General features: G+C 37.6%; 1 protein-coding gene across 4 annotated transcripts in view; it reads left to right on the forward strand.

Moving 5' to 3' along the window:
* The window catches only part of LOC115215244 (RB1-inducible coiled-coil protein 1), a 134,059-nt gene that overhangs the window by 77,586 nt on the left and 41,825 nt on the right, over window positions 1-14,648 (forward strand). For all 4 annotated transcript variants that reach the window (XM_029784483.2, XM_036505384.1, XM_029784484.2 and 1 more), the window contains exons 3-11: window positions 475-601; window positions 2,878-2,959; window positions 5,281-5,366; window positions 9,206-9,321; window positions 9,908-9,994; window positions 10,817-10,988; window positions 11,335-11,391; window positions 11,689-11,859; window positions 12,792-12,973. In XM_029784483.2, coding sequence (XP_029640343.1) covers window positions 475-601; window positions 2,878-2,959; window positions 5,281-5,366; window positions 9,206-9,321; window positions 9,908-9,994; window positions 10,817-10,988; window positions 11,335-11,391; window positions 11,689-11,859; window positions 12,792-12,973 — 1,080 coding nt within the window. The remainder of the gene's footprint in view (window positions 1-474; window positions 602-2,877; window positions 2,960-5,280; window positions 5,367-9,205; window positions 9,322-9,907; window positions 9,995-10,816; window positions 10,989-11,334; window positions 11,392-11,688; window positions 11,860-12,791; window positions 12,974-14,648) is intronic.

The following is a 14,648-nucleotide window of genomic DNA, read 5'->3' on the forward strand; positions in this document are numbered from 1 at the left end:
CTGTGTAAATTTATTGTCAAAAGGTGACATTTTCGTAGCCTGCTGTGAGATCATATTGTGTCATGTCACATTTCCTTTGTGCACAGTGACATATATTTCCCTTCCTATGCAAATTACTGTAGTTAAGAAATTTGTTTCCTGTCCACATGGTTTCAGGTTCAGTCTCACTGTGTGGCACTTTGGGCCTTCTGAATGGTTTGGTCAGCAGGAACTGAAAGAAACTTGTGTTGACTATATATGTGTTTGTTTACACATGGTGTAAGCTACAAGTGCTATAGTCTCATTGCTTTTTACCACCATTGATGTGTAAAATAAGAAATTCCTTATTTAAATGAGTAAGTGTAAGTGACAACAAAGTAATGGAGCTTTGTATATATTATCTATATATTTTCATGTGTGTAACATCTTAACATTCCTAAAGCTGTTTGTAAAATTATTATTAATGATTGCCCAATGCATTGTTTATTGTTACAGGGTCTCTGTCCTCAAGTCTCATGTTGCCAGGTTATGTAGAATCGCTCCAGACAAACAGGTGATGTTGGTCAGTGGTGGAGTTAGTTTGGACAATAGCTGTCGTGTTGGGCACTACTGTGCTGGAACTGTATGTATTCCAATTTCTACTTTGATATATTTATAGGCAACAGTGAGAGAGAGATGTGTGTGTGTGTGTATATATATATATATATTGGTAAAAACGGTAAGATAACAAAAGAAAGAAAGACACCTCAATATTATGTAAATAGAGAAAATTTATCTGTAAAATAATATGTGACAATTATTCAATAGCCAAGATAAAACTCTGACTTTCCTTATATATATATATATATATATATAGTTGGAATTTACAAAAAAAACAAACAAAACAAAAGATGAAGACGGGTGTGTAAACAACAAACATGTATTAGTTTAATGCTCGGAAAGTGAGAAAGTATTTCATGTTTCGAGCCTACGCTCTTCAACAGAAAGGAACACAGAAATAAACAGAGAGAGAAAATAAAAAAAGTTTAGTGGCTAGCAATCAATCATATATATACATATATGAATGAGTAGACAAATGAAAGAAGGGCACTCAACGCATTTATTGGGAGTTACATGTATAGGCTAAAACAGTTTGATTCAGACTCATTGGTACTCTGAGTTTCATGCGTGTGGCTAGTCTTTGGCCACTGGGGTCTGAATGAGAGTTTGATTGCAGAGAATCAATGTTTATTACCGGATGTTAGCCTGTGATTGGTGGAGACAGGTCATGTGGTATAGCAGTTGGATGTCAGTATTTCAGCGACAACAATTAGTTGGAAAATACTGCATGGTGAACAGGAAATCGACCCCATGGTGAACAGGAAATCGACCCCATGGTGAACAGGAAATCAGCCCCATGGTGAACAGGAAATCGACCCTATGGTGAACAAGAAATCAGCCCCATGGTGAACAGAAAATCAACCCCATGGTGAACAGGAAATTGACTGTGTGTTGGACAAGAAATTGGTCGTGTGGTTGTGGGGAAGTAGGAAGGGGCAGTAGGTGTGGGGGGTGTATATGTATGTATTTACATGTATATGCCCATAATCTGCTTGCATGTATCTATTTATTTGAGTGTGTATGTGTGCTTACACATACACACTCGTATAAGTACGGATGCATACCCACTGATATATGGGCATATACATCTACATATATACTCTCACATCTACCACCCCTTTCTACTCCCCCCCCCACCACATAACCAATTTCTTTTCCACCACATGGTCGATTTCCTGTTCACCATGTGGTATTTTCCAACTAATTGTTGTCGCTGAAATACCAGCATCAAACCGCTATACCACATGACCTTTCTCGATCAGTCTCAGGCTAACATCCAGTTATAAACATTGACTCTCTTCAATCGAACTCTCATTCAGACCCCAGTGGCCAAAGACTAGCCGCACACTTGAAACTCAGAGTACCAAGAAGTCTGTATTAAACTGTTTTCTTGGATATAGTAATGCATCACATATTTTGGTCCTCTATCATCTCCTTCATTGGTGTTTTGAGATTGGCCTTCAAGACATCATCCCATGTCTGCCATAGGAAAAGTACATGTAAAAGAATGAGGAAGAAATTTGGCAGTGGGTGGGAGACAGTAAAAAAGGTTTGTTTTGTTTAGAATTGTGTCAAGAAATATACTTTAATTTAATGCTGCTCTTTGATTAAATACTGAGAGAAATTGGTAAGAGTTCAATATCAAATTCATATATCCTTCCTAACACACTCCTACAAAAGATATTTTTGAAATATTTTGTCATTTTCTTTGTTTTTGTTATCATGTACTTTTCCTCTAGAAGTTTTTTCAAAACCTTTTTTTTCCCGCTAGGTAAAAACATACTGACTGTGTTTACTTTTATTTGGACTTCTTCACCTTAATCCTTTAGCTCCATGTTGAGTACAGGGTGCCAATAAGAGAACTATCTAGCTCGATATTTGGCAGTGGATTGCAGTTGGCTCTCAATGTAGCTTGTGTTGCATCATACACAATCTCCAGGAATTACTTCCTCTTACCAGGACTGGTTTCATATGTACTCTTGTTAGCTTTTCAGTAGCAATGTTTAAAATTTGATCATGTTGGGCTGCTAACCCTGTGTTTATCACCCTACTTCTTTCTCATCTGGGCTTGTTACTGGCTACGGTAGAGTTTTTAATCTGTACTAATGCCCAAGAATTATTCCAAAATGTTCAGAGCAATGGTCAGTGATGTTTGCAGCTTCCAATAAATATGATGAAAATCCTACAACTCTACACTTGTACTGAGTCTTATTTTCTTCTCTTTCTTGTTCAACCAATTTTTTGTGTCATAACATGCATAATATAAAAAAGATGTATCCACTTTGTATTATATTGCAGGACACTAACCCAATCTTTGTATTCAGTAAAGTAACCATTGAAGCTAACATACCACCATCTCCCTGTATCAACTATGGCACAGGTAAACTCATTCTCTTTATATTCTTAGTACAAGCACACACACACACCTGCTTGCATACACACACACACATTTTGCATCATCTTAATCGTTATTTTATGTATGCTCCTTCATGCTGGCCTTGATTCCATTACAACATCTTGCCATATTCAATTCAATTCAATTTTTATTGGCTCAAAAAGCAAAAGCAAGGCCATGTAGGAGGTCAGGGAGTTATGTACAGGGAGGGTGGTCATACAAAGAGTTCAGGCCATTTCTGGTCAAGAGAGACTTTGAACCAAGCGGTTGTCGTCATCTTCACTATCTCGTCCGGCAGCTTATTCCACGGATCCGCAACCCGGACGGAGAAAGCCCCTCTCCTTCGACTGAGATAAAATCGTCGTAGATAGAGCTTTTCGGAGTGACCCCGCAGCCCACGCTCTGGAGCAGGAGTGAAGAACAGCTCTTTCGAGAGGTTACACTTTCCGCTTATGATGTTGTGAGTGAGAATGAGATCACCACGGCAGTGTCGTTTTTCGAGAGAATAAAGGTTGAGCGTCTTCAGCCTTTCTTCATAAGACCAAGAACCATACGGGTAGCCTGAAATGGTATTGCATTATTTGCTACACAGTGTTGCCTTAAGGCAGTTGCCTGGGATCCCGAAAGGTCAAGGGAGCCACTTCTGATCCATCTATGTTATGGCTTACTATCAATAAATAAATGTTGTTTTGCCCAGGGACCTATAATGCAACTTAAACAGCTCTGCTGCTGCACAAAAAAAAAACAAAAACAGCAACCAGCTAGCTTGTTATGTATTGCATGTTATGTTCTATGACTGGATGCCCTTCTTATCACCAACTATTTTATGATATGGACTGAGTACATTTTATGTCACTAGAGAGGTTATATACCAGGACTGAATTGCTCCCTCTATTCTGTATTAATTTTCATTTAGTGCTACAGTCCTCTTACATTTGCATGTGTGTGCATACAATGGCCTTTCAGTTTCCATCTACCAAATCCACTCACAAGTGTTTTGTTGACCAGGAGCTTTAGTAGAAGGCGCATGGCTCAGTGGTTAGAGCGTCGAACTTACGATCATGAGGTTGTGAGTTCGAATCCCGGACCGGGCTGCGTGTTGTGTTCTTGAGCTAGACACTTTATTTCACATTGCTCCAGTTCACTAAAGATATTTGTGCGGTGGTGGAGCGATACAGGACTGTCACGTTAAGTTGCCAGTATACAACCATTCTATCGCTCCTCCACCGCTCATGTCTCTATGAGATATTTAGAAATTTAATATTTCTGATTTTGGTGATCAGTGAATAAACTTCACTGAAAATATATATATATATATAATATATATATATATATATATATATATATTTATGAAGTCTAGACAAATATCTTCAGCTATCAGGCCTTGCTACTCTAGACTGATGATGGTCAAGACCCAGAAACATGCATGTCTCTAGATGCAGGCCTAGCTGTTGGGGGTGTTTGTTTCCCCTTCATAAGTATATAAGGACACAGGAAATGTGTCAAGGCCGACAGGAAGCGTCGATGCTTCCTAGGGCTAAACAGCGGTGGTGTAATTCCCTTACGGGATTGTCACGTTAAGTTGACAGTATACAACCACTCTATATATATATATATATATATATATATATATTTATAGCGAGAGAGAAAGAGATAGGTACATACATGTATACATACACAAAAACAAAATGTACACATGAGATATAAACTGCTTGAAACATGAAAAAAAAATCAAGAAAAAGAAAATCAGCAGTGCTCTTGAACCCTCTCACCTGAAGACATGCAGGTACACAACTGTTGTTGGATCATGTTAATGCAAAAAGGTGTATATGTGAAACATTCTGCAATTACCAGCTGATACTAATGCACAGAGACAGTTGTAATATTTTGGATTAAAGCATGTTCATTCCATCTCCTTGTATTATAATTTTTTTTGCATGGATTCTGTAGATATTAATGGATTTCCACATGTATATCCAGTAATAGAATTCCTGCTGTATGATAGCATATGGTAGCTGATACCCATGGAGGAGCATGGTTAAAGGTTTTTACAAAGATGATATTAAATCATCTGAAGAAACTAGTGATAGTCTGCTTTAAGCAAATAATATTTGTAAAAAGTTTGTAAAGTAGAAGTTGTGAATATCCTTGGAAGTGGAGAAGAAATTCATATTTCAGAGTAGCATTCTTCATTGGCACAGTTAATTTTGTATGTATATCGCATGTGCGCACACACACACACACACACACACACACACTAAAGTATCACACCACTCTCTGACTATATCTCTCCTTTATTATTCCAGACAAAGTCCTCACAGATGCCATCAGTGAAGTTGTACTTCTACCTGCCACTCATGAGACAGTTTCAGATGCTTACAAACTGGCTAAGGTATCTCTGCCTTTAAATCTTTGCCATCACAAATCATCATCAATGTTCTTATCATTAACCCTTTAGTATTTAGATTATTCTATCAAATCTATTCCTTATTTATTCACATTGTTTTGAATTAATCATGTATTATCACATAACTTTGAGATTTCGATGATGTGATTGTCTATTTTTAGAATGACATTGTAGGATAAGTGTGAGAGGCCAGATCTGTGCAGTTTGAACATAAAACATGTAGAATATTTTGGCTGGATATGGCTGGTTTGAATGTCAAAGAGTTAATTATTATTGCTTACATTCTTTTTATTCTCTACCCAATCTTTTCCAACACTAAGTCATACTAAGTCAAACTAAGTGACCTATGGGCTACACGATAAAAAATAATGTAATATAAACATGTTTAAGCACAAGTATATAGCAATGGATTTTATTTCTGATATTGGTGGCTATAGTTATTATTGTTTAATTCCAGGTCAGCCCTAATCAAGCAATCCTATGGATAGGTCGTTAAAGCTGTGACTATTTTGCCATTTCTATTTTTAGGCAACATGTATCTATAATCACATTATCCTATGTGCTTTTCATATTTTAATACAATAGAGTACAATTTGAGGGAGAATTGGCTGCTATTCCTAGCTGTTTGAGTGTTGTTGTAAAGGCCTTTGATGGTACCAAGTCTGTACTTACTGAGTCGGGATAATGTCAAAAGTATTCTAGATGAGTCTCCTATATTTTTCCCCTAGACAGTGTATCTAAGACCATCATATAATAAGGTATTTTCCTTTTCTAGACAGTAGTATGTAATTTAAGGAAGATTTGGCTACAATTTTTTCCAGTTTGACAGACCACGTGGAAATCTCTTTCACTGGCTTGTGTTGACTGTAACAGTTGGTATTTGTAACTTTGTTGTTTAGCCCCAGGTCAGCCATTTCAGCCATCACTATTCCATTTTGATCCATGTTGTATGATTACAGATCACATTATCCAACATGACCTTCCTTTCGTAAGCCAATTAGGTGTCATTTGATAGAAATTTGGCTAATTTGGGCTTCAAATTTTGGCACAAGGCCAGCAACTTTGGGTAAAGGGGTGAGTTGATTACATCGACCCCACTGCTCAATTGGTACTTATTCTATGAACCTGAAAGGATAAAAGGCAATGCTGACCTTGGCGAAATTTGAACTCAGAATGTAAAGACAGACGAAATGCTGCTAAGTATTTCACTCAACATGCTAAAGATTCTGCTAGCTCACTGCCTTAAATTTGACTAATATTACTAACAGGTTAATTGATCACAGATGTTTGTGGTGGCTTTAGTAGTTAGTATTAATAACTTTATTTGATGTTGCTATTTAACCCTAGATCTGCTCAAAGTGATCAGGCCTATGTTTAGTAGTGTTCCAGCAGTGATGATCTCATCTTTGGCCGATCTAAAGAAGTGGTATGTACAGAGTGAAAGCTTTCAACTAGTCTTTTATTGTTTACTTGTTTCAGTCATTGGACAGCAGCCATGCTAGGGCACAACCTTGAAGGGTGGCACAAGTATTTATTTCTTAAGTCTGGTACTTATTCTATTAATCTCTTTTGCTGAACCACTAAGTCAAGCAATGGGGGAAGAGACACAAGTACATAGACACAGCACACACATGATAAGCTGCTTTCAGTTTCCATCTACCAAGTCCACTCACAAGGCTTTGGCTAGCCAAGGTCTCTAGTAGAAGGCACTTGCCCAAAGTGCTGTGCAGTAGGACTGAACTCAAAATCATGTGGTTGAGAAGCAAACTTGTTACCATACAGCCAAATAGTTTTGTTCTGCAAGACTTTCACAATTGTATTCTTGCATACATTAATGCTTTCATCATTGGATGCTTTCGTTTGTTACAGTAGTCTGTCAAATGTAAAGTCATTAAATTTGTAAATGAAATCTTTGAGTTTCATGTCGGTAATAAATAACACCAATCTTATTAGAATGTCACTGAATTTCTGCAGGAATAGAATGACATTTCCAGAAACATGTATTTGTCTGTGTTGTGAGGTGATGGTAATGCATTGGCATTTTGGAAATAAGACAGGTGATGGTGATGTATTGGCATTTTGGAAATAAAGCAGGTTATGTTATAGACACTCGAAACATCATTGACAGTGTAGGAGTCCAGTTGTGTTAATGCTGTACAATAATTTCTGTATTTGCAAGATAGCGTGTCATGGAAGTAATTTCATATTGATGCAATAAGCTAGGTGGAAAATGATGGTAAAATGGAGTTAGATGAGGTCTTGATATTTAACCCTTTAGCACTCAGATGACTCTGTGAAATGTAATGTTTATTTATTCACATTGTTTTGAATTAATTATGCATTATTTTGTAGCTTTAAGGTATTAAAGACTGTATGAATGTGAATGGCATTGTAGGGAAGGCGCAAGAAGCTGGATCTGGCTAGTTTGAAGTTAAAACTGTTGGAATATTTTGGTCAGATACGGCCAGTTTAAATGTTAAAGGATTCAATCAAAATATTTAAAAAATGAAATTTTTAAAAGGAAAAAAATTAATAGATAACAAAAGCCTTAACCCTTTTACTGTGAAAATCGGATATCTTCACTCAAAATTTCATTACCCTTAACTGCAGAAAGCATTTTTTTTTAATACTATTCTAATTTCGGTTGGAATGTCAAGTTTATTGTGAGACAACATAATTTGCAGAAAACACCAATTTTATTTTTCGTTAGATATTTAACATCATAACCAAATAACCATAAAATTTAATTTCATAATTAAAAAATTAAATAATGAAAGTATTATGTCTCGTTGATTATTTCCAAGTATTTTTTTGCCAATTCAAAAAAAAAAAAATTAAAAAGACATTTTCCTTCTATAGAATATATATGATTATATTAGCTTTGGTATCTTTTCTCTTAGAGATGGAGTGTGCAAGAGATTTAACTGCTACTTTAAGCAGGTCAAGCAACCACATTGAGGCTCTCTCTCATTAGTATTAGCAGTTATAAGGAGGGGTAGAATTGATAGATTTTCAGACTGAATACTCTTAGGCATTTAGTTGCATTTCCTTCTGTTTTGAATTCAAATCCAACTGGGGACAATTTTGCTTTTCAACTTTGAAGGATTGATAAAATAATTGCCAATCAAGTACAGGGCTTAATGAAATTAAGTATACCACTCTCACAAAATGTGTGACCTTGTGTCACTTTTGGAAATGATTACCTGTTAGGCATTAAAGGCAGTATGTGACAAGCTGGTAGAATTGTTAGCATGCCAGATTATATGCATAGCGATATTTCTTCTGGATTTTTATATTCTGAGTTCAGAATCTGTCAAAGTCAACTCTACCTTTTATCCTTTTGGGGTCAATAAAATAAGTTCTGGTTGAGTCCTGGGGTCAGTGTAATCAACTAGCTCCCTCCCCACAATTTCAAGCCTTGTGCCTATAGTAGAAAGAATTATTAATGTTGGTGGGTGTCAGAAATGGTAGGGTATCTGGCAAAAATGCTAGGTATGTATTTAGTTACTTCCCTTTACATTCTGAGTTTAAAAAAACTACTGAAATTCATTTTACCTTTGTCCTTCTGAGGTTCATGAAATAAGTACCAATTGAGAATAGAATTTACTTTAATTGACAATTCCTCATCTTCCCACAAAATTGCTGGGTCTGTATTGTCCTTATGGCAAATAAATGAAACCATCACCTCCACCTTCATCATCACTGTCATTATTATTTTGGTTTCCAGCAAGTGCTTATATTATTTCTATGTTATGCTATTGACCATGTATTTGTCTTCTTTCCTCATGACCCTCTGACCATTGACAATACCCTTCTGTTCACAGGAAACAGTTGAATGTGATAAGAGTCGTATGGAAGCCAGTGAACGTCTGATACATGACCAGCACTTGCAGCAGCAAGGATGGGCAGCAGCTATAGCCAATCTTGATGATCATCTGGCGTATGTACCATTTGTGACAGATCTCTTCTGGTTGCCCTTCACCATCTCTCTTTCAGCCTGTGATGTTGTTACTAAGTGTCCCTCCTCACTATTTTCTATTGCTATTTTGAATGAGGTACAAGCCTACTAGTTAGGATGTAGGACTCGTGATCGGAAAGCTACAGTTTTAATTCCCAGATTAAGTGGCATCTTGTGGTTTTGAGCAAAAGCACTTCATTTCATGCTACTCCAGTCCATTCTGCTGAAAATGAGTACCCACAACTGAGGGTTAATTCTGTTGGTGACAGACTGTTGTCTCATTCAGGAGTGAGTACTGTACTCTCTGTGTCAGACTGATGTCTTATTCACAAGTGAGTATTGTGTTCTCTGTGATAGCCTGGTGTATCATTCAGGAGAGATTCTTGTACTCTCTGTGATAGACAGGTGCCTTGTTCAAGAGTGAATAGTGTACTCTTGGTTGCTTATACCTCATGGAAACTAGCATAAGATATCTAACAAAGTAGTGTGATGATATCACAGGTTGAGTTTCTGAACTGTGTGATGTCACAATGCCACTTTCTGGATTCTTTCTCTTTTTCTCTTTCAGGTCTTTCAATAGAAGAGCAGAAAAATTCCAAAGTACCTGTAATATATTTCTAAAGACACAAGAAGAATCCCTTGAAATGTTATCAAAGTAAGTCTTTCCTCTTCACAATCATCTTTCTGTATCACTTACTGGTTTTGTTCTTTTTTAGGGTAACTTTATATATATCTGGGCATATATATATATGTATGTATTTTATTCACCTTACTTCGAGCTGTGCAAATACTATTGGACTGACTTGGTGCCTCAACATAAGTACCTAAGTCAACTGAATCTTAATTATAAATGTGTGTGTGTGTGTGTGTGTGCAGGCAGGCATGGCTGTGAGGCAAGAAGTTTGCTTCCTAACCATATGGTTCTGTGTTCCTACTGCATCGCACCTTAGGCAAGTGCCTTCTACTATAACCTTGGGCTGACCAAAGCCTTTGAGTGGATTTGGTAGACACAAGCTCAAAGAAGCCTGTTGTGTGTGTGTGTGTGTGTGCGCATATCTTTGTGTCTTTGTTCATTCCCCACCACCACCACTTGACAGGTGGTGTTGATGTGCTTAAGTTCTTATAACGTAGCAGTTCAGCAAAATAATCTGACAGAATAAGTTCCAGGCTTAAAAAATAAAAGCAACAGTCTCAGTTCATTTGGCTAAAATTCTTCAAGGCAATGATCTAGCATGGCCACAATCTAATGACTGAAACAAGTAAGAGATAACACACACACACACACACACACACACACACACATTCACAGTGAGCTTATGTATCTTAATTATGCTATTTTATAAATAATGATGTGCATTGCTAATGAAATAACTTTCACTTTCACATACCTTTTGTCTCTCTCCTTAACTCCACTCACTACTCACCTCCTGTTACCTCAGTCCATTAATATACACCATTGTTCTATGTTTTCTCTCAGTGTTCCAGGGATTTTAAGACTTCTTGGCCGTATTCCACTGTTAAACAGTCTTCAGACGTTAGTGTCCAGTCCTCTCTCACAAACTAATCCTGTTGAACCTGCTATGCTTGAAGATGTTAGTGATGGTGGTGGTCATTGTTCACCTTCATTGCTAGACTGGATATATCAACAGGTAATTTACTACATACACATCTCTGTCTGTCTGTCTGTCTGTCTCTCTCTCTCTGTCTCTATGTCTCTCTTCATTTCTCACTCTACTCTCTCTTTCCACCCTAAATTATTATTACTTGTAATAAAGTAAGCTGTCTGTACATTAAACTAAGAAACCAGCTACTGTAAAGTTAAATTATCACGATAATGTGTGGCTTGCATTGATATGGAAGCTAAGATACTATAGATATAAAACTACACTCCAATTGTGTGTGGTACTTATCACATTCCATACGTCATACTCTCTGTTGTGTGGAGTATGAGTGAAACTTCAACCACTCATTGTTTGTGTCTGTTTGTCTCCCCAGGACCCTCGCAGCAGTTTAGAAGATATGGTCGAGCAATGTAGAGTGATTTCTGAACAGGTATGTTATTCTTGTTGTGTACACTTTCTCCATCTCTCTCACAAACACACACATATACAAGACATTATTTCAAATAATTAAACCATTAATTTATTTGTGCTTCCTCCTCTACCACCCAGTTCCACTCTACTATCTGTCCCCTCCACTTTACCTCAACTCTAACCACTTCAACTATCACTTTTTCTTAACTTTGCCCTACTGATTTCTCTATTCTTTTACCTTTGTGTTTCTCTCTATCTCTTTTCTCCCACCTCAACTCCCCTCTGTTGCCTCTCAACTCTCACTTCACTCTTCCAGATAAGTCAGAAGAATGTAGAGAAGTTAATGCAGGAGATTGATGATATGCTCAAATTTATTGACCGTCCTGACATGAAGGAGGTGAAAGGTCTGGAGAATCGCCTCTACCAGTTGGACCACTTGATAACCAACACTCGTACCATAATGGATAAACAGACCAAGTTCTATCAGGTAACTCTTATGTAGTCTGGCTGTTATGATGGTAACATTAAGTGTTCAAATCCACTTCATCTTGTCTACTGTTTTTATTTCATGTTACTCACACTGAGGACATATCCACACCTAGAATATACTTAAGCCATCTGACTTGACCTGTGATACACCTATAAACATTTGTCTTAATCTGTAACATATTCACCTTAAACAAAAACTGTCTTAGCCTGTGATATACACACTCATGCATATACACACTAACATTCACAACACACATTCTTGGAAAGAAAATGTTGTAACCTGTGGCAATATTTGACCTAAAATTCTGCTGAACACAGTTAAAGAAACTTGCTAAAAGTTTGGTGCTTGTTGTTTGTCTAATTGCAGATTGGATCTCTGACCAGGCTTCTCATGACAACAAACTCCACTTGTATTATAAAATGGGTAGTGAATAGATGTGGCTTTGGTGTGGCCCTAACCAGATAAGAACTGGGCTATTTTGACAGGGATGGCCATGTCTATTCACTGGCTAGTTTTGGTTTCACTTTCAGCAGCTGGGTCCCTTTAGTGTACAGTGCTATTGTTCAGTGGTCAGACTAAATTATCATATCTCAGAACTATTTTGCATTGTGTGCTTAGTCCATCAGTGATACTCTCTTGTAGGCTTTAGTGTTTTAGTAGCAACTGCTGTGAAAGTTTGAGACATTGAGGGATATCCTGCTTCAACAAAGCAAGGACACAGGACTCTGGAAGCAAACATATAGGTTGTTATCACAGCATCACTTGGTCAGATATCAAACAAACTATCTTTACCTGTGACATACCCACACATGCAGAGGAAACTAGTAGTGGTCTGCATTAGCAGAAAGTATTTTGTAAACAAGTTACAACAATCCATCACACAAGTTTACATCACAGTACAACATGGACATTTACTTTCTTTTGGACAGAAATTTTCCAGCCAGTTAGAAACGACTAGCAGAATGGATTGTGAGTGCCTGTCGGAGTACTGGAAGAACCACAAAAAGGATCTGATGGATCTCTCCGAGGGACACAATCAAATTAAAATATTCAGGAAGAGATGCTGCAAGGCCAAAGAAGAACTCAGTAAGAACCTCCATGTTCGCCTTCAGTAAGTAGTTGACTTTCATCTCAGTTGTTTGACTTGGTCAGTAGCTAATAGGCATCAGATTTTGGTGTTGATAATTATCCTGTAATCCAGGGTCACCTAACCATCAGATGGTGGGCCGATATTGGGTCATAGATCATTTGATTCCAGGCTGCACAGAAAGAATAAATTTTAAAATTTTATTTCTATTTTATTGACTTTTGCAGTCTGCATGGTGTTTTTACATTATATAGTTGTGAAGGTGCATGGCTCAGTGGTTAGAGCGCCGAGCTTACAATCGTGAGGTTGTGAGTTTGAACCTGGACCGGGCTGTGTGTTGTGTTCTTGAGCAAGACACTTCATTTCACGTTGCTCCGGTTCACTCAGCTGTAGAAAAGAGTTGCGATGTCACAGGTGCCAAGCTATATTGGCTGGTGCCTTTCCTTTGGATAACACTGGTGTCATGGAGAGGGGAGGCCGGTATGCATGGGTGACTGCTGGTCTTCCATAAACAGCTTTGCCTGGACTTGTACCTGGGAGGGTATTTTCTAGGTGCAATCCTACAGTCAGTCATGACCAAAGGGGGTCTCAGCAATGTAATATATATGTAATAATTAAATTATGTATTAAGCACTTAATTGTTTTTATGTTATACTCATGACTCCCTGGTCTGTGGGGAAAATTGTCTTGTATGAAACTGGTCTGTAAAAAAAAGTTTGGGGACTGCTGCTGTAATCTATTGGGCCCTTGGGTCACTCCTGAAGCTTCCTCTGCTCTATCCATCTCTGTGTAATGTACCTTGTATTAGACAGTCTGATAGATCTCGATACTATACTCACATGTGGAGTTGCAATCAACTCTACTTTAATGTTGCAGAGATTTTACTACCTTGTACTTTTTTTACAGTATAGTTGTTAAGGACTTTGGTATTTTACCTACAGACAAACATCATTTCTAGTAAGACATGAACCAGTCACTTCTCTACCAGTTGTCTGATATTCCAGCAGTTCACGTGTGTTCTTGCAAGCTTTTGTTTATAAACTTGTCTTATAATAATTGTTTCTATTTTAAGCACATAGTCAACTCTTTTGAGGGGTGGGGCAGGGAGTTGTCAATAACATCAGTCCCTGCATTAGACTGGTGCTTTATTTTATTGACCTCTGAAGGAATAAAAGGCAGTTTGACCTTGTCTTATAATAATGGAAATTGGAGTAGAACATTCATCTTGATTGATCTCAGTACTTGATTGGTATTTTATTACAGAAAATCTTGATGTAAGAAAGCTTCATAATAACCCTTTTTACTATAGGCACAAAGCCTGAAATCTTTGGTGGAGGGGCTAGCTGATTACATCAATCCCAGTGCTCAGCTGGTACTTTTTTTATCAACTCCAAATGAATGGAAGACCAAGTTGACCTTGGCAGAATTTGAACTCAGAGCAGAAGGATGGATGAAATGCTGCTAAGTATTTTGCTTGGCATACTAATGATTCTGCCACCTTGAATATTGGCTTCAAATTTTTGCACAAGGCCAGCAGTTTCTGGGGAGGGGTTAAGTTGATTACATTGGCCTCACTTCTTAACTGGTATTCAGTTAATCAACCCCCAATAGAATGAAAGGCAAAGTTGACCTCAGCAGAATTTGAACTTAGAACGAAGATGAAATACTGTTCAACGTGCTAATGATTCTGTCAGCTCAC

Source organism: Octopus sinensis, linkage group LG8, assembly GCF_006345805.1.
Source record: "Octopus sinensis linkage group LG8, ASM634580v1, whole genome shotgun sequence".
NCBI lineage: Eukaryota > Metazoa > Mollusca > Cephalopoda > Octopoda > Octopodidae > Octopus > Octopus sinensis.